This window comes from Buteo buteo, chromosome 16 (assembly GCF_964188355.1).
Source record: "Buteo buteo chromosome 16, bButBut1.hap1.1, whole genome shotgun sequence".
Classification (NCBI taxonomy): Eukaryota; Metazoa; Chordata; class Aves; order Accipitriformes; family Accipitridae; genus Buteo; species Buteo buteo.
The window spans coordinates 28,556,129-28,575,450 of NC_134186.1; the positions used below are offsets into that span (position 1 = coordinate 28,556,129).

Here is a 19,322-nt window from a genome sequence, read left to right on the forward strand (position 1 = left end):
GACACAAAATACAGATGCTGTGCATGCTTTAATAAACTGTCTAGTCGCTATCACACCTGCATTAGGTGAAGTGTACTCTGGCCACCAACCTCCCATATTTTCTCCTTCAGCTGAATCAGTGCTATCCAAGGTGACGTTCAATTCTTGAAAGCATTGTTTTCTATCAAAGCTGTATTCTTCCTATGCACAAAACATGAGAATGAAGTTTAATTTAAAGAAGAAAGAAAGCGAGGGTAAAATACCTATTCTGTTATTAAAAGCATAGTTTAAATTATAAGTCCTAAAACTCAGTAAGTGATTCAGACGCCTAAATGTAAGTACATGGGATCAATCCGGACACTAGAGTCACCTGCCCAGCTTCCAGCTATTATTTCCAGGAAAGCCAAGTCTCCCACAGGTTTTCTATGGTATCTGCCAGACCTTCGAAGACACCCTCAGGCATCTGAAAGGCCAACAGATAACAATGGTTGGATACCTTAACTGGTCCCCTGATTTCTACAGTTAATAGGGTCCTCTGAATCTCAGGGTAAAGTATCAGAGTTAACTAAAGATAAAATCATTCTTCCAGTGGTATGTTAATGTGGCAATAACATCCTAATTCTTCTTAGAAAAAGATTATGATTTTTTCGTGCGAGTTATAGCACCAACTACCTAGAAGTACACCTGAATGAACTGACGCTATTTCCTAATTATTCAGGAAAGCTCCACCAACAAAGATATTTGTACAGATTGTATCTAAACCAAAAATGGCCTTAACATATTAAACATGCACAGATCTTCAAGCATGTGAATTACTCCAGAGAGAGGCTCATTATTTTTCAGTGTAAATTTAAATAGACTCATTACTCCAGGAATAGAGCGCTGTGATGCCATTGGAATTTCTCATCTTCTGGCTACATAACACAATCATTAAATTCATCAAAATTTTCAGTTACATAACTAATCTAAGTTCTTAAGCCCTTAATGTTTTTAACTGTAAAGCACCATATATATAATAGTATTTTCTATATTTTTATTAACACACATTTGTAAAAATAAACTCTTGACTCTTTTAACCCACCTGAAGCTTCCTGCTGGTCTGATTGCTTTTTCTTCTTGCCTGCTGCAGCCTGCCCATTCCTTGAACTGTGGTCAGTTCCTCCTCCAGCTCCTGTTGCCCTGAGACCATGGCTGGATCAGAGCAGCCAGGAAAGAACCAGTCATCCTCAATCAGTTTTGTGCCACAGGAAAGCAATTACATTCATATCAGACACTACTACATGAAAAGAGACCAGGGACAGGCTGAAGTCCCTATGAATGACTGACAGGAACGAGATTAAAGCAGCAATCCATTGCATTCACCTTGTGATTTCCCTCCAACATTACTATGTAGTACATAAGAATAAAGTCTGCATATCTCACTAAGAAGAAGCAAACTGAAGTCTAACTTTACTTCTTCATCAGCTCTAAATGAAGACTTTATACAGAGACTGGAAAGGGTGAGGTTATGCTGATACTAAAAAAAAAAAAAATGCCAACCAATTGAAATGCCAAATTACATCTCATTTCAAATTACCAGGTTAAAATATACCTAATTTGTATGATAAAGGCATCAGCTGAAACAGCTGTGGTTTTTATAATCTGAACAATCACATTCATTTTTATGGAAATGACATGTGTCCCTTTCAACTTTAATTTTAGTATGAGTTACAAAGCCAGATAATTTGAGGAAGTCACAAGCATGTATTACACTGCAAACTGGCATCAAACCATCTTACCACAAATTAATAGTGTAATTCTTTTTAAGACAAATACAGAATCACTTGTCAATAAACACACTGAATAAATTCAGAATATGAAAGCTTAGGTATGCATCCTGTTCATTGTTAGAAATGATTTTTCATTTAAAGTACATTCCCATCTGTTTTGTGATATGACAAAACATGTTTGGGGTAACAGATTAGGAAATAGATGTTTCATGCAAAGCAGACAAAACAGAACGGCCAGTGAAAAGAAATGAAAATAAAGGTGGCTCCATACTTTAACTGAAAGTTGGATTAATTAGATAATTACAAATTTAGCTTTCAATTTAACCACATCGATCCACAGTTGTCCTCACAGCATGCACAATTCATAGAACTTATGTTGATGCATCTGTGAGGTAAACACCAGAAACTATTAGGAGATTCAGCCCTACTGGGAATACTCAGCTTTCATCTGAGTTGTCCAAGGATTACTTACACCACAAACTTCATTACACACAATTCTGTAACACCTACTAGATTTAAGTTCTTCCTGGAATATTTCAAAATTACATACTTAACATGCTGTCAGAAAAGATTGGAAGAAAAAAAAGTTAAAGAAAAAAATTAATGACCCTTTTAAAGTAGGACTACTAAATTGGATTTTACTTCTGGTTTTAATTATACTTTGGCTTCTGGCACTGTAACACCTTTGTTTATTTTCAAGTATAGATTCTACAATTATTTTTTTTTAATCATTATACATACTTCTTCAAAGCTGTAGAAATAAATGCCAGATTTTGATCACATGCCTTAAACCTCTGTTTACAAGAGCTGTCACTAAAGTCAGTGAAGCAATTCAAGGAGCAAGCATTATTCCAGATAAGAACTTAACCCCTTGTTTGGAGGAAAAAAAAAAAATCCATTTCTTGGAAGCTGAAATTGAGGTAATCTGTTTTTAAGTGTAATCAGAATGAATAATACACTGTGCTTTAGGAACCCAAAATAATTAGGTTCCTAAGTATTTGATAATGAAAAGAAGAATGAAATTACCATTGTCACATGAAAAATTAAAGTACAGAAATAGGATCTTTAGAATCATTTAGAACACTTAGGAAGTGTTAAAACACTTTCAGTTAAATTCAGCATTGCTTTAACAATTAGCAAGCAAATACATTTTCTAATGTTTTACAGCAGCTTAGGGAGGTTTTAATTTGCAATTCTATCTAACATAAAAACTGAAAAACTTCCCAGAACCCTTTCTTCAGATACACACTGCATTTAAATTAACTAATGACATGTCTATATTTCCTTGTGTCACTATTCGCACTACATATCACAATCTTTAGTGGTTTGTAGAGGAAACAGGCCCCAATCTATAAATGTAATCAACACTGTCATCCTCTATGCTTCTGCAGCTCCCCACGCATTCAACCCAAGAGAGACAATCACCATATATGGCAAATTGTCATAGACTGATGGAATGAGTAGTGGGTTTATATATTCCTTAATATTGGTAGCTAATATAAATGCATGCAGAGTTCTGCAATTTATGGGATAGAATATAATTTTAAAAAAATACTACTGAATTTCAAGTACTACTAAGAATATTTAAATGAATTTGATTCTTACTTAGTCACAACAACTTGCAGCAAGCCAAGAAATCTTTCTCTAGATAAGGTTACAACATAAATATGGAGTCAGCTGTTACTACAAAGAAAAATGAAGAAAGATGATTCGGTTAATATAAATGAAGAAACAGGTATTGCAAGGCAGAAAAAAAATCAAGTTAAAACCAGCATTTGTTACATGTATTGCTAAAACCCACATACCATCAATGGCAAATCTTATAAGGTACTGTTGGCAATTTCCTCAAAAGAAGCAACAACAGAAGAAATCAGCAACAGTATATTACAAGTTGCCATTGCTGCAGGAACCTGCATGCACAAAACTGATGGGAAACTATGTTCTCACTGGCTGACCAAATCGCAGTGTAGGGTAGGAGTGGAGGGGGAAGGGACGCTGAGTGCTCATCAGGTGTAACGGCAGGAAAAAAGAAACAGAAAAGTCATGCTCATCCCAAGGGGAAAAAATGCAAAATTAAACACGGACTGACGCAGATGAAATTTTACAACTGTTATTAATATTGCATGTGGATCTGGAGTTACCACAGATGAGATAATAGGTAGTTTTCATGACGGGAATATTATTCTCTTTCAATTCCAAAACTTTACATGCATAAATCACTCAAAAAGAAGAGATGTGATCCTTAAAACATTTCTATGCTTACATACTGAACTTCCAAATTGATCATGTAATGAAAAATAACTCAATCGCAGATTAAAAAGAGAAGGTTCAAATTAACTAACTGGACTAATTATGATGGTAGGTTGTGCACATTAAAATTTGCCTTGATCCCCACACAGTTAACTAACGGGACAAAAAATTATAATATAGTACTAGGTGGCATGGAAAAAAGCAGTAAAACTATCTGAAATTTAACCAGACTTTTGGAAGTTTTAATAGAAGCTGCTTCATGTTCTCATTATCTGTTTCATTAATAATTTAGAAAACTGTAAAACCTGAGATTACTTGAAATGTTATTTTCTGTACATAATTTAATATTTTTAACTAGCTCTAAACCATTGCCAGTTAACATTATTCAGCTGACCTATACAAGTGATACTTACCAACAGATTACTAAATATTCTAAGAAACGTTTCTCATTAATGGTATTTAAAGAGAAACTCTGTCTCAGGTACATTTTACTAAGGCAGCACCTTCATTCATCAAATTCAAATCAACACTATAGTTCCCCACACCTTCACCAGTTGTTCTAGGCAGGCAGCTTTAATATTTCAATAGTGAACTTTTTATCACTGATCATTCATATGCAGACAATAATCTTTCAAAGTAACTTCAAGCAGTCTTACAGAGCAGCAACTGAACTGGCAAACAGAACAAGCACATCTACTCGTAAAAATGATACAAAAAAGATGAATGTATGAAAAACAGATTCAAGGAAATTGGAAAAAGTCAAAATTGCAAATTTAAGCAATTTCACTAACTACAGAAATGAGACATGGTGGTGTGCTATCAGTTCAGTCTGAAGCACAGCAGACACACACGCACATATATAAATATGATAATTTTATCGTAAATAAAACAATTCACCTTCTCTCTCCTCCTCAATCTGAGCCATTCTCAAAGCCATGGCAGATTTCTCTTCTCTGACTTGATCACGGGTCTCCTCTGACTCTGGTACATTTTCTTGCCATTCCAAGAGCTGACTCTGCAATTCATCCACACTACCCGATTCACTGGCCTAACAAGAGAAACTGCACGTGAAAATATATTTACCAAACCCCATTGCAAATGACAATAACGTTTTAAGTTGGCAAACCATTCACAGAGAAAACAATCCATTATACTTCACCACTTTGCATAAATAAAAATTTATGAAAGTGATAAATGCTGTTGTAGATACATAAAAAGCAAGCCTCACCACTCCGTAAAATATCAAAAATGCTACTGCCAGGTGCACTTTTAATCTGAAATATTTTTAAACAAAAAATGACTTTTTTAATAAAAATATTTTTGTTGCACATTTTCATCTTAACTATGTTTCAAAGTAAAACAATATTCAACTGTCTTTATGTGGGATAACAAATCTCTATTAACTTCTTTTCCGTGAACAGAATAAAAACGTTTCTCTCTTTCCATCAAAATAAAAACTACTTCTCCACAAAGTAAAACTTCTCTACAAAAAAAAACTTTTCCACAAAATTTGGAAAAAACAATTCTTTTTTAGCAAAATGCAATTAACTGTTTCAAACTGGCTCTGCTGATAGGGCTGTACAGAGTTACCATGATTAACGTGAACTGTTAATCCATCTAACGCCCTTTAGCAATATTTTCTGAGTCTTCTCATTTTCTTATCCAGACCTGTACATTTGTCAAGGATACAGCTATTATTTCCTTCTGAAAGCTATTCATATTGTATACAAAATAACAGCCACACTTTGATGACTCATTTTAAACGTAACTAAATAAATAGTAAACTGCTTGGAAAAATATAATTTAAGGTACGTAGCAAAGTGAGTACAAATCAATCTCTAAGTAATTCAAAACCCGCCAGCTTGTTATCCAACTGAACAATTCCATATATCACTAAATTAATTTTCAGCTCCAAAATCCAGCTAACACACTTTTCAAAGTCTAATTAGCACTGTTTGAGTTAATCAGTAACTCATACAAATCAATTTTAAAGTTAACCTGTGAAGCTGCCCTCTTTGTAACTTGGTCAAGATCAGCTTGCAGCTTCCTTTGCTGCTCTTCATAGACTTCCAGCTTAGTCAGCAATTCTTCTACAAAAACATAATAAATTTGGTTCATTAGGACACAAAACTAATAGGAAGATCGATAAAGACTTAGAAGAATGATTCTAAATAAAAATTCAGATGATAATTCCTTTCAGTTAGAAGACCTCTGTTGGGCTGTGTTAGCCATCTACCAATAAAACTGACTTCTTGATTATTAAATATTGATGAGTGCCTTAAATCTAACCTGCTAACAATTTAGATTGTTGAACTGAAAATTCTACCATTTTCCATTTACAGAAAGGACGTCAGAGAAGATAACACAGGGTGAAACAGAAAAATCTCTCACAGGGCTCTACTTTAAACTATCTGAGGTTTTAAGCACAAATTCTCTCTCAAATCCTTACAAAAGAAATGATAGTTCTTAATTTACTTGCAACTCACTGCTCTCAAAAGTTTATTATATATACTCTGATAAATTTTCCAAGTATGTGTGGTCTCATTTTTCCTCCTAAGAAGATGTCTCTTCCACTTCCTGGAAAAGTTTACACCTATTCTGCCTAAGCCTAAATGCAACAAGAATTATGCACAGGTAGATTTAGGGAGGGTAAAGCAGAGTTCTAACTCTGACTTAAATACTATATGCTATTGTTCAAAGTTGCATGAAGTTACTTCAGAATCTGTTTTAGAAAAAAGATACACTTTGAAAATGAAAATGAGAAAGTTCATTTATCTTTGTCTCTTTGAATCATCTGAAAAAGGTTAATTTTTTTTTACCATTTTGAGTTCTGATTTCATGTAACGATTGCAGTTTTGACTGTAGTTCTTCATTTTCAATTTCTAATTCTGAGACACGATTGTTTAAGGCAGATACATCATTATTCTTTGATGAAAACTAAAAGAAAAAATAGTTACATGAGTTTTTCAAATGCACCAGAAACACAGCAAAATCAAGGCAACTTATCTTCCCTGAGTTTTCAGTAATACTTAGAATAACTGTTTTTCTAATATTTGAAAGTGCAATAAACTAGCTAATCTCTAACAAATTTACTCCTGAATGCTGGTAACAGCAGTTTGTACTATTTTTTGTTGAATTTTATGTCCATTCAATCTCTGTACATTAATTCATATACACTTTGAGTAAATTATTTTAATATTCTATTTACCCCACATTTTACTTTTTTTCAGTCAAGTCTCCAAGCACAGTAGTTTAAAACAGGCAAGGAATATTAAACATAATGTTACACATACATTTTTTAGTTCATCCTCCAGTTGTTTGATTTTTGATTTAGACCAAGCCTTCATTTTCAGAAACTTTGCTTCAGATTTGCTGGCCTCTTCTGTTTTCAATTTCACTTGTACTAAGAAACAAGATGCAAAAAATTATTTAAAACCACGGAAAGATTATTAATACAAGACTTATGTTTAATTTCTTCAGCAATTGGAAGTTATACACTTACACGAGACAACTGTATTTACAGAAAAACATATCAACCAGAAATGTAGTGAGAAATTTATAGTTAATTTGATTATCTTGGTATTCATATAATCCCCGTTATTATAGTATTTGATCATAGATACTTTTTAATTAGTGTGGCAATAACTCTTCCACCTAATTTAATGTAGTTCTACTTGCAACAGGTATGAAATTGGCATATGATACGTAACAGTCTGAGGCAAAGGATCCCTTCATATGTAACAACTGTTTAAATAGGATACCTTCTAAATCTTCCATCTTCTCTTTGGTTTTAGACTCCAGATCTCTAACTTCTTTTGAGTTAGTCTGACCACTACCACTTAATTCTGCCACTTGTTTCTTAAGCTGAAACAGGGCCTGATCCTTCTCTTGCAGCTCAGTTTCATGTTTCTCTTTAATTTCATGCAGTTCAGCATTATATTTCTCCTTAACTTTTGTCATTTCAAGCTCATGTTTCTCCATCATGTCTCTTAACTGGGCTCTCATTACATGTTTCTCAGCATCCAGTTTAGACTGGAGGTTTTCTTTTTCAGACAGAAGACGTTTCAGGTTTTCATTAATATCCTGTAAAAAAAAAAAAAAACAAACAAAAAACCACAACCACAAAAAACACCATTATATTTTAATGCAAAGTATTTTTAATACCACTGTCAAATACTGCATCTGTATTCGTACATAAATTGTAATGAGAAATCAGGGCTACTGTGGGTAACCTGGCTCTACTACAAAAGCTACTCAGCTCTGACCTTCCAAGACAGAAGCGGGGACTTCAGCAAAATGGCATCACTATTTGTGGGCAAACTACATGCAATCTCTCCCATAGGTGAAAATGGAATAAAAAAAAGAATGTTTGGTTCCATGGAATATAAAAAAAACCCAGAAGCAGATCTTTTTAACAGTAAGCCCAAAGATTAAGAATGCCCACTAGAATGCCACCCAGGTGTTGCGACCTACATCCATTAAAATTAACGTTGGCAAACTGATCTAGTTCTTTACAATATTTTGTTGCTAACTAGTTTTCTGTTAGTGCTTATTCTACTTATAGTGCCTCTACATTAGTTATTTTAATACATAGAGGTAGGAAAGATTATAGATCACTGTAGCAGAGCAGTTCACTCACATTAGACCTGCTGTTCAAAAAACTACTTTCATGATACATAAACCTAGGAATATAAACCGTCCAAGTAAAGAAGCAGTGCAGAACAGCAGAAGGAACATTTCCAAAATATGGTTAAAACTGCTTATGTAAATAAAGCAAGGCTTCCTGTTATTTTAAGACTTAAAACTGTAATGGAATCTCAGCCTTAAGTGCTTTAAGTTCCTGTTGTCACAGTCAAACCTTCCCCCTACACTCAAGGTATGCATTTCTGTCCCCTCAATGCACTAGCACTAGGTATCCTCAGTTCTTGCAGAGCATCACTGTAGGAAGATGCGCATAACCCAAAAGAAAAAACACAACAAAACCTTGCATGAGACAGGAGCCGTAACAAATGCAAAGGACAAATGAAACAGGCTTAAACTACCATGGATCTTAACTACCTGAGCAGGACATCTACCTGGGTACGTAGCTGAAACTATTTCTAGTAAGATTTTTGTTCTGGCAGCCCTCTTGGTAAGTTGAAAATTTGTTGGAAATAGTATAGCTAAAACGCTGGACCTGGCACCCCAGACAGGCTATGTGTCTGTTTTAGCAGAGTCCCAAAAGCCTATGTGAGACTGCAATGTCCTTTTTCTACACTGTTGAACTGAAGCAGCAGCACTCAAAGGCTATAATCAGAGTTCATGCTAGGTGCTTAAACACAAAGAACCGTGATTGCTTTTGCTATCAGTAGAAAGACAGCAAAAGCAAAGGCAGACAATTAGCAAAACACTCTCTTTGGGGGGGAAAAGAAAGAGCCCCAGTTTTGGGGCTCACTGCAGTCTCTAACTAGAGAAGCTGAATCTTTTGACAGCAAAAAGTCTTCCCTATATGGCAAGTTCCCAAAATGATCAAGACAAACTATGGGTAAGAGTTGGCAGTTTTATATTTTATGGACTTTACCGCACCTTTAAGTTAATTTCCTGACTGGAATTAATATTTGTTTGCACAACTATGGTTGCATTATTAGCACATGTCGAAGCCTCCCAGAGAACTGCCTAAATATTTTATGCAAAACTATCTTTTGTGCACAACTAAACAGCTTTTTGAACTGTAATTGACCTGATGGGTTTAGTTCTGCATGTATGCTATTCCGTACTTTCAATTGCTGGTCCTTGGCATCCAATTCTTTTTGCAAGACATCTATCACCTGTGTCCTTCCCAGCATGACTTCTTCCTTTTCATGGAGCTTCTGTTTCAAGGCCTTCAGTAACTAGCAAAAAAAAAAAAAAAACACCAAACCCAAAAATCAAGCAATCAATAAAGGAGTTAAAACTTTCAGAAGAGAAAAAGACTTATTCTCCCAACCAGACATCTGAACTGTGCTGCAGAGGTTAGTAATTACATGATTCCAAATTCTGATGTCTAAGTCAAAGCAAGCTATTGAGTTTCCAAAGCAACATACCTGTTCTAGGTCAGCACTTGCATCAGATTTAGCAGCTAATTTAAAGAGCTCCTGCTCATGCTTTTCTCTCTGTGCTTCCAGTTCCTTTTCCTTTTCCTGGATAATGTTTTGAAACACACGTATCTAAAAACACATAGAAAGTAAATATGAAACCAGTCCACAAAGGTATAGTAAAAGTACACTGAATTGTCTAACGAAAGGTAGAGCAAGATAATGTATTCTATCTTAAGTCTGAGTTTTGCTTCCATTAAACAGTAAAGCTACTAATCAGTCAGTGATTACTAACGTCAGTGGTGCATGGGGATACACCTCCAACTTACAGAAGATTTGTCTCAATTCCACAAGAACAACCTTTAATGAGAAGCATGATACCATTCATTTTTGTTTAACGTCACAGATCTTCACCTTTCTTTTTTGGATGTCATTGTTCTGAGACTTCTAATTTCTAAGAGATTACATTGATCATGTTCCTTTGCAGCAAGTTTCTATAAATTAAGCCCAAACGGCAGCTTTGAAACCTAGCTGACTCCTCCTCAAAAACCTGTATTCTACTCCCAACGTGTCTTACAATTTTTATAAGAACTGGATATAACTTTTAGAAACTCGCTAATGATATTTTGAATAAATTCACATAAAGTCCTACCCAGATTTATATCTGACAACATTATGCTCACCAAAATGGCTTTTACAGTCTCAACTGTTTGTCTTTCTCTTTCTTTCCTGTATTAAAACTAATTCTCTGTGTGTTGCTGAACAGGTGTGGTCACATTCAGGATCAAAAGTAGCATTTCTGTTACAGATATAATAAACTCAGACATCAAATGATGTGGGAAATACTGAGACAAATAGTTTCATATGTGGCAGAACTCAAATGCTGAGAGAACAGACACATCGCATTAAAATCTAAGATTTAGCTTCCAAGGGAGCTGGAAGAGCCTGGTAACATCAAGGAATGGGTAACATGCTCCCTAGTTCTGCCTTTTGTTTTGTTTTTTTTTTTAAGTACTATTTAACAAGTTGTTGTTGTTTGTCTTGACCTGTTAATCAGCTGCTAACTTCTAGAAAAGTTTCCCATTAAGTATACCAAAATTCATCTATTTTTCAGTCAGGAGACAAACACAATTTTTTCCCATGCTCTCACACCAAAAAGTGTGCCAGATAGCTCACAGCACAAGTGAAAGTGATCTGTCAAACAGCCATTTCTGCCAAGAATGGTTGCAATAATCCAAAAACACTACCAGCCATTGCATGTGTGCATTTTTGTACCTTAAGATATAGTGCTACAAGAAAGAGATGTTTGGAGGTTCTTGAACTGGAATTCTGCACAACTCATTTCACTCCATTACACACTAGTTCTTCCATGCCCAAACACCAGCCGCATCCTTGAACTCCTTTCCTTGCACAAAACTTTCAAATTCAATTATCACCAGCACAAACCGTCTACTGCTTCATTATTCTCGTTTCACCTGAACACCACATAGATCTTTACTCAAGAACCATCCAAAACTAAAAATGGCATTTCTTAACTACTGAGATAGAAACACTACAGCCAAGATACCACTTCTTCCACCAAAGAATGTAAATATTTTTGCAGTGTGTTTACTTACATTTTCCATATAGGTAGCTTCTTTTCCTTGGAAATGCTCTCTTTCTTTGCTCTGACTATTTTTAAGACTCTCAATCTGTTCCTGGAACAAGCTACATTTTTCTTCACTGTCTCCAACCTTCTTGGTAAGATTCTGAACCAGAATCTGCATGCTTTGTAGTGATGACTCTTTAACAGCCAGCTGATTCTTTAGAATGCAAACCAAGAGACAGTTAGAAGAATGGACCCAGAAAAAATATATAGCAATCATCATGAAGCCACCTCCGAGCCCCTCCCTCAGTTAAAGCAACATTAAACTCAAAATTCAGGTATGTTTTTAATTTGAATGAAATTTGTCAGCAGATTCTGAAGTCGATACTCATACGTATAAATGGTACTGACAAAAGAAGTAAAGAAATATAGATCTAGTAACATAAATGAAAATAATCAGTAAAGAATTTTTATTCACATGAATAACTGCAGAGGATTTGTGCTTCAGAGAAGGATCCACCATATAACGCATCAGAATTCGTTGATTCCTTGAAACCTCTATGGAGATTTTATATTTGAGCTGCTAATATACCTTCAATTCTTCATTCGGCAAGAGTATTTCATTGGAAACACCACTTGATCCACAGGCTATCTGTAAATCGATGATATAAGCATCTCTTTCAGCTAACTTCTTTTCTTTCTCTGCCAGCATGGCATCCATTTCAGCCCCCCGACAGTGCTGGGCCTCCAGTTCAACACTCTGAAAATGAAAAGACAGCACTGCTTGTAATCTATACTTCCACCACCTACAGCAGAGAAGAACCGTTTGCATTATTTCCTTATTGCCTGTTTTAGGGTACTGAAAAAATTACAATCAAATTCATAACCTGGTTCAATTTTAGGTGTAATCTTTAATTACTGAGTCTTTCTCTCTGAAATTCTGCAACATTCACATTCCTGCCACTTTCCACAGTCATGTCCACAAAACACATCACTGCACATAACAGCTAAAAACCATAGCATGAAGTCATCCCTTGCCTACATTTCCTCCTGTTATCTTATTTTTGCAACAAGAAAAACTGAAGGAAAACAGCATTTTTGTTCAAAATTAATTTTCAAACGACTACAAAAGCATGCTTGAGGATTCACTGCTTACTGAAGACACAGTGACAGAATTCTCACTGCGTTTGCTCGGGCAGGTTGTAGCATATAAACTTCTCTCTCTACTCAACAGAAAACTCTCAGGTTATCGGTTTAGTAATATAACATATAATTAAATATAAAAATATATATAAATAAATATATTTAAACATAATCCTACACCACAAATGTGAAAAATCAAACACTTAGCACCAAATAAAACACCACCTTTTTTTGTAACTCTTCATTTTTTTGTGTGAGCTGGGATTCTAGTTCTTCTATTCTTCTTCTCAGTACTAATATTTTTCCACGATTTGCTGCAGCATTTTCCTGGTCGCCATCTTTTGATGCCTGCAAAAACGGGAGTTTTGCATTCCGTAAATAGGTAACGCCTGACTTCCGTACCTCCAACTAGTCAGATAATACTGGTGAGAAAAAGTGGACTTTACTCATGGTTTGTGTTTCAGTTCTCTTATATATTACATATTCCATGTAGGAGCTAGACAAAGCAGGCACATAATTTACATCAAGCTTGTAAAAATCTTTGTATTTAAATTATTCATGATAATTTTTGCTGCAAAGTGGACTAAAACATGCAATAAGGGCATTCATTTTCTCTAGGAATTTTAACTCATATAATCTGGCAAATGTAGTCCATACAACTGAGAGGGAAAAAAGGACCATTGTGGGGGGGGACAGGGAAAGGTGTAAACTCAACTGTTCCTAAGCATAGTGTTCCCATCAGAATTTCAGTACGTATAACTACTGGGTTATAGAAATTATTTGCCATTACAAAAGAAATCAAGTGCAACTGCTAAGAATATGTTTTATTAGCAAAATAGATTGGAAGCACAAATACTGCATGTCTTTGAGGACATCTAGGGACTTCAACAAACTGATCTGTTTCTGTCCCCTTTCAGCATACCTTTAAAAAACAAATGCCCTAGAAATATTAAACAGAAATATATAGCTGGACTGACAGCACCCAGTCTACCCTGATCCTAAAATGACTCGGCTCAAAATGGGAACTTGAGTTCCACATTTGAGTCCAGCACACAAAACTGTCTAGTGTTACACAAATTATGTCTGCTTTAAAATGCAAGGACACTTACCCTTTTTTGTTCTGCTTTTGCCTCTAAGCCTCCTGATATTGATAACTGTTTCTTAAGTTCTTCCAACTGTGAGGTTAATGATGCAACCTTGGCTTTGTTTTGCAGCTTCAACTTGGAAAGTTTGGCATCAGCAGATTCCTTCTCCTCCTACAAACATCAAAGTCATGAAGGACTAAATTAGCTACATGAACAAGTGCATCCTTCAATTCTTCCATTAGAGAGAGAGAGAGAGAAATCTAAAGTGATTACCAAAAAAATCTTTCCCTTGAAGAGACACTATAATGTCACATGAAACAGATCCACATATATGAAACAAACCTCCTTTCATTATTTAACTCTCTGCACATGGTTATTATTCTTGTATAGAATCCAGAGCATTATGATGTTAGAAATTTTCCTATTTATTGATAGCAATACAATTCAGGGCTTGATTTTTTAACAAAAAGAGGAGGTTTGGGGGAGGGGGGCTGATGCAAAGAGAAAGACACCTTCATAATACTATAAAAGCATATTTCATTTAAAGAGACGACTTCATTTACAATTGAGTTTTTAACAGTATTTTTACACTTGGCTGTTCGCATCCACAGAAGACATCTTTTTAAAAGTGTAAAAATAAGTCTCTTGCAGGAACAGAACAACCTTATGACTAGTAAGAATAACAAACCCTCAAAAGTCTTCAGGATGTTAAATACAAATTCCTTCCTAGTTCCATCCTTCCTAACATCAGTCAAAAGCAGAGGATAATAACAGTAAGCATTAACAGTAAGATCATTATACAACAAAGAGACATTTATAGTGGAAGGAGAAATAAAAAATTATGTACAGAAATTCAATTTGAGGTAAGTTGGCATCTCACTAAATGCCCAGTAACGATTTGGATGGTGTTTTTCCCCATATTTAGCCTAAAATGACCATGCACCTCTAGCTCTTGGCAAGTCAGTCTGTCCCTTGCAATTATTAAGTGCATCTGCTCATGCAAGGAACACATTGCCTGTGTAATACCCAAACCCAGTTACAATTTTGGAAGAGAAGACATACTGGCAAAAAGCGGTAGCATCCAGGAACCAAAACAGCTAATTGTGACCAATGCTTCTTGTGTTCCTACAGTTGCTATAACTGACTATAAAGCCTGTATCTATGAAAACAGCTCATGTTAAACAGGACCAAAGGGGGTTTTTAAACACTGTTTTAGACAAGAATACACACATGGTACCTTTAACTGAAGATCTTTATTTCGAAGCTCAGCATCCTTCTCTCTGACAAGCTCCTTTAGCTGTGTTACCAGCTGTTCAGTACTTGTCAGCTGTTCAGTCAAATCCGTCACCGACATGCTTCTTGCATCTTGTGAGCCTGCAGCCTGCAGACATTAAGTATACCTTGAACAAACAAAATGGTGCAGACAACACTGCTTCTGCAAAAAGTCTTCACTTGGTGTTTGTTTGGGGTTTTTTTAAACACATTCAGCAAATCTTATTAGAGTGCAATAAACTAAAACTTACATGTACCATCAGTACCGATAACAGTCTGTTTTTAGCAAGTTTGATAGACACATGAAATTATAAATCTTAGAAACTAGTTTAGGAATATTAGTTTGATATACAGCAAAACCATCAAAGGTATCTGAAACTGAATTTGCTCATTTACTGGATTTGCATCACAACAACCAGTAGTAGTGTTACTGAACCTAGTGGCAACACAATATTGATACTGAACATACTAAACACAAAAAATACACTTGGGATAGAGCTTGTTTTCTTAAAGCGAAAGAAGCATAGTGAAGAGGAATAGAGCAGCTGTGTTATGCACAAGAGATTAAACACCAAGCAGACAGGAAGCAAGAACCCAACCTGACTATGAGAGTCCTAAAACTGAGTCATGGTAAAAATAGTTAAGCAACTTATTTATGAAAGAGCAAATACACACAATTAGTATATCATCAACTAAAGATCCTCTAAGTCAGAAATTCTTAAGAAAATATTATTTTAATAGTAATTCAGTACTTACTACTGTTTTGGAAGGAGAATCATCTCCACTACCCCATTTCCACATAGTTTCACGATGGCTATGAAAAAATAAATGAAATAATACCACGGTAAGTATCAGTGATTCTCAGATAACTGTAATTAACTTGTACTTCTCTCTACATATTTCACTGTAAAATGCTTGAAACTAATCGGTTTGTTCAATTCTGACAGCACCTCTGATCTCCACTACATTACTAGTTGTTGAGAAATAATGAAATTATGTATAAAATATGCATAATATGCCTTTTCTAAAAGCTGCTAGTCAGTAAAACGTCAATACTATCAAAAATAATCCAAAGAAGTGTTTAAAGAGTAAATGCCATAAAGCATTGTTCAGCACAGTTGCTTCTCCCACATTTAAACAGAAGATACAAACCACATATAGTTTGCTAATATTTAACCTGACCTTAAACACTGCCTGCCACTGCAACATAACAGGGATTATATCAACAAATATTTCTGTAAAATCATACGTAAAGACTAAAAACATTAAAGAGCGCCAAACTGCATTAATTGCTGTGTGACTGCTGCATATCTAAAAGACACAAGGAGTGTTGCAACCCTTGAGGTCGCCGATCAGCATATAAAATGCCTGCATCTGAAACCCCAGGAACAGCAAGTATTCCTTGCTTCTTTTGCTCACAATCAAGCACCGCAAATTTCTAAATGGCACCAAAGTACCAGACATAATTACAGTTTCTGATCAAAGAAAGCTGTAGCTTTCTAATAAACACAAGTATAGGCCATAACAAGGCTTTAAAAAGCAAAATCCTAAAGATCATGTAGGTACAAGGCAGCTCAAAGGTTAAGACCTTTACTGAATAACAGTGACAAACTTGGTTGAGAAAAAAAATGGGCAAGGTCTATAAAATAGCCCATGTAGTAAATTCCAAATTGTGTCTCGGAGAGATAATCTTAAGAGCAGACTAACATATCCTGCTCTGCCTCTGGATATTCCATCCACAGAGCAGCATGAACTGAGAAGAGAAGCTGTACCTGTTCAGTAATTTTCACTCTCAACTAGCAATACCCAGAGGAAAACAATCTGTCCTTTCCAATCTGTATTACAGACTTCTGAAATATGCATACACAGATCAGTCTGAATTTGGAAAATAGTTTACAATAAACATTAGCACATAGCTTATCTTAAAGAGTATGCAGAATGCTAGCAGAGGCAGCTTTTAAAGCTGTTTATCACTTAGAAGCTAAACTCAGGAATCACAGACTGCAATCTATGGCCTACATTATCTACAAGGCCAAACTGGATTACACCAAGAATCTTTTCGAACATTAAAATCAATAAACAAGCCATGGGCTTGAGGATCGGAATTACAGAACTTGTAAGTAAAAACCCCTCTCATAACTCCTCCAGAGCCGTAACATCAAATCTGTTCTCACTGAAAAGCTCATTTCCAGATACATAAAAGGGTTACCCAGGTACGAAGAGGTCAAAATGACTCACTAGATGTAATGTGGTGGCACATTTGTATTTGATTTATGAATACTTTAGCTCATTTCCAGCTCCAACTGATGCAATACTTTTGCTCACTTCACGTGCCAGCATTCCTACCTGAATACCTTAACCGCTACTTTCTGATGTATTTTTATTTACATCAGGGACACTAAATATTGACGAGTTTTCCAAATCCAGCTGGGAAACGAAACTGAACAGACTTTCCTTACCCAGCATGAAATCAACCAATAATGGGTTTTGCTCTTCTTCTGGGGTACAGACAGCAAGTTAAAGCACTAAAGTTGGTGAAGCTGCAATCTGAATGCTGGACTGCTCAACTCCATCCCTTCTCCTTGCAGTATATCTAAACAGAATTCAATTAAGTTTTCTATCACCATTTTCCTTCCTTTGGAGGCCTACGTCCTGGACATAGCACTATCAGCATAAGAGAAGCAGGGAGTCCAAATCATCTGTGGTGTGGCTACCCTCTCTGAAGTTTTTACACTGACAGACAATTTGTCTTTCCCCTCTAAGTTCAAACTGCTCACCCTCACTTTCAAGGTTTCACATTGCTTCATCACTACCAGTACCTCACCCTGCTCTTCATCTTGCATATTCTACTGTGTTGATGGCCATTCTTTGTCACTCACTACGCACTCATTTCCATTAATTTCTTCTTCACTAAAGAACAACAAGCAGAATACTCGAACCTTTCACAAATTCCATGAGATACAACAGAGGCCCACTTAATTTTATGAAACAAGTTTCTTCTGATGCTCAAAGCACAACTGGCTTTTATCACAACGGGATGTTACCAAAAAAAAGTCCCATTGGCAGCTTTGCCTTCGTACTCATCCATTCTGTTGTCCCAGCACTAGCTGCAGCCAAATCCAGCTAAAAAAACCTAACCATGTATTATTCATCTGGGTAGTTTCTGGCCTAATTACTGCACTTAAGTCAGATATCACGGGACCCAGCTCAAGGGGCACTCAGGAGCACACAACAGCGGACAGGACAGATTTCAGCAGCAGCTCATACTGAAGCGGTCACAGAAATCCTACAGCTTGAGGGTGAGCAATCTACATGGTAAAGTACTGAACGGAATTGTTACAAACACCTACCCGGATGACTACGAGGCAGAGAAACCGTCTGCTGACTCCCACAGAAATACTCGTGTTTGTCTAACTTTCCCCACATCTATTACAACACTGTTTGGATATAAAAAATGGCTTCAAAGAGCACTCATTTGAGTTCTCACTATGAAACTATTAAGGTAGGACCTTTCCTCCTTCTCTTGCAGAAATACAGATGATGGAAGAAAACCCTGAGCCAGAACTCCACTCCTCTTACTACCAAGGAAGGTAATGGCAGTCCCCTTTCTCCTCTCTTCCACAAGACTACAGCAGAAAAGCAGACAATAGCAGAAGTGTGTAAAAACTCAGTAAAGTGTTTTAGTATTTTAAATCTGTTTCCTAGAACAATTTTGTGCTTTAAACACACATACTGAAAGAAAAGCATTTTAATATAATTATTTTCTTCTTATATCTGCAATTCTTGCTTTTGTCCTTGTTTGCTAGCTTGCCAAGATGTTGGTTCTTCTGCTGAATAAGCTAAACTTGTTTTCAAATGGTCCGTGCCATCTACAACTTAAAAGCTCTTGGACAAAAACTGCACGAACACATGACATACAGCAAAGAAGCACAAACACTGAAGCCATGTTAATCAAACCACAAGCACTCTGTAAAGTTAATATAAGAGCACACTTATATGATTATTACTGGTGCCTATTATAAGCACTGTTTCTTAATAGCACTGACCGCATTTTCCTCTTAAAAATAATATACAAGGGAAGTACTCCTGTGTAACAGTATACCGCTGGAGAAACAAGATACCAGCGCAGAGCCCCCAGTGAAGCGCAGGTGCATGTGGGGTGCAGAGAATTAGCTATTTCCACCCG

At 35.9% G+C, this 19,322-nt stretch overlaps 1 protein-coding gene across 7 annotated transcripts in view; it reads right to left on the reverse strand.

Moving 5' to 3' along the window:
* Nucleotides 1-19,322, reverse strand: part of LOC142040407 (uncharacterized) — a 45,030-nt gene that overhangs the window by 24,976 nt on the left and 732 nt on the right. For 3 of the 7 annotated variants that reach the window (XM_075048295.1, XM_075048294.1, XM_075048299.1), the window contains exons 2-16: nucleotides 15,893-15,950; nucleotides 15,102-15,245; nucleotides 13,889-14,035; nucleotides 13,005-13,127; nucleotides 12,229-12,396; nucleotides 11,668-11,853; nucleotides 10,061-10,183; nucleotides 9,755-9,868; nucleotides 7,760-8,081; nucleotides 7,292-7,401; nucleotides 6,818-6,935; nucleotides 5,997-6,088; nucleotides 4,896-5,046; nucleotides 1,061-1,170; nucleotides 57-180 (exon numbers count right to left, since the gene is read on the reverse strand). In XM_075048295.1, coding sequence (XP_074904396.1) covers nucleotides 57-180; nucleotides 1,061-1,170; nucleotides 4,896-5,046; nucleotides 5,997-6,088; nucleotides 6,818-6,935; nucleotides 7,292-7,401; nucleotides 7,760-8,081; nucleotides 9,755-9,868; nucleotides 10,061-10,183; nucleotides 11,668-11,853; nucleotides 12,229-12,396; nucleotides 13,005-13,127; nucleotides 13,889-14,035; nucleotides 15,102-15,245; nucleotides 15,893-15,937 — 2,077 coding nt within the window. In that variant the 5' untranslated portion in view covers nucleotides 15,938-15,950. Of the gene's footprint in view, nucleotides 1-56; nucleotides 181-1,060; nucleotides 1,171-4,895; nucleotides 5,047-5,996; nucleotides 6,089-6,817; nucleotides 6,936-7,291; nucleotides 7,402-7,759; nucleotides 8,082-9,754; nucleotides 9,869-10,060; nucleotides 10,184-11,667; nucleotides 11,854-12,114; nucleotides 12,152-12,228; nucleotides 12,397-13,004; nucleotides 13,128-13,888; nucleotides 14,036-15,101; nucleotides 15,265-15,892; nucleotides 15,951-19,322 lie in introns of those variants that run through there. The other 4 variants (XM_075048297.1, XM_075048296.1, XM_075048298.1 and 1 more) reach the window with 3 other exon arrangements.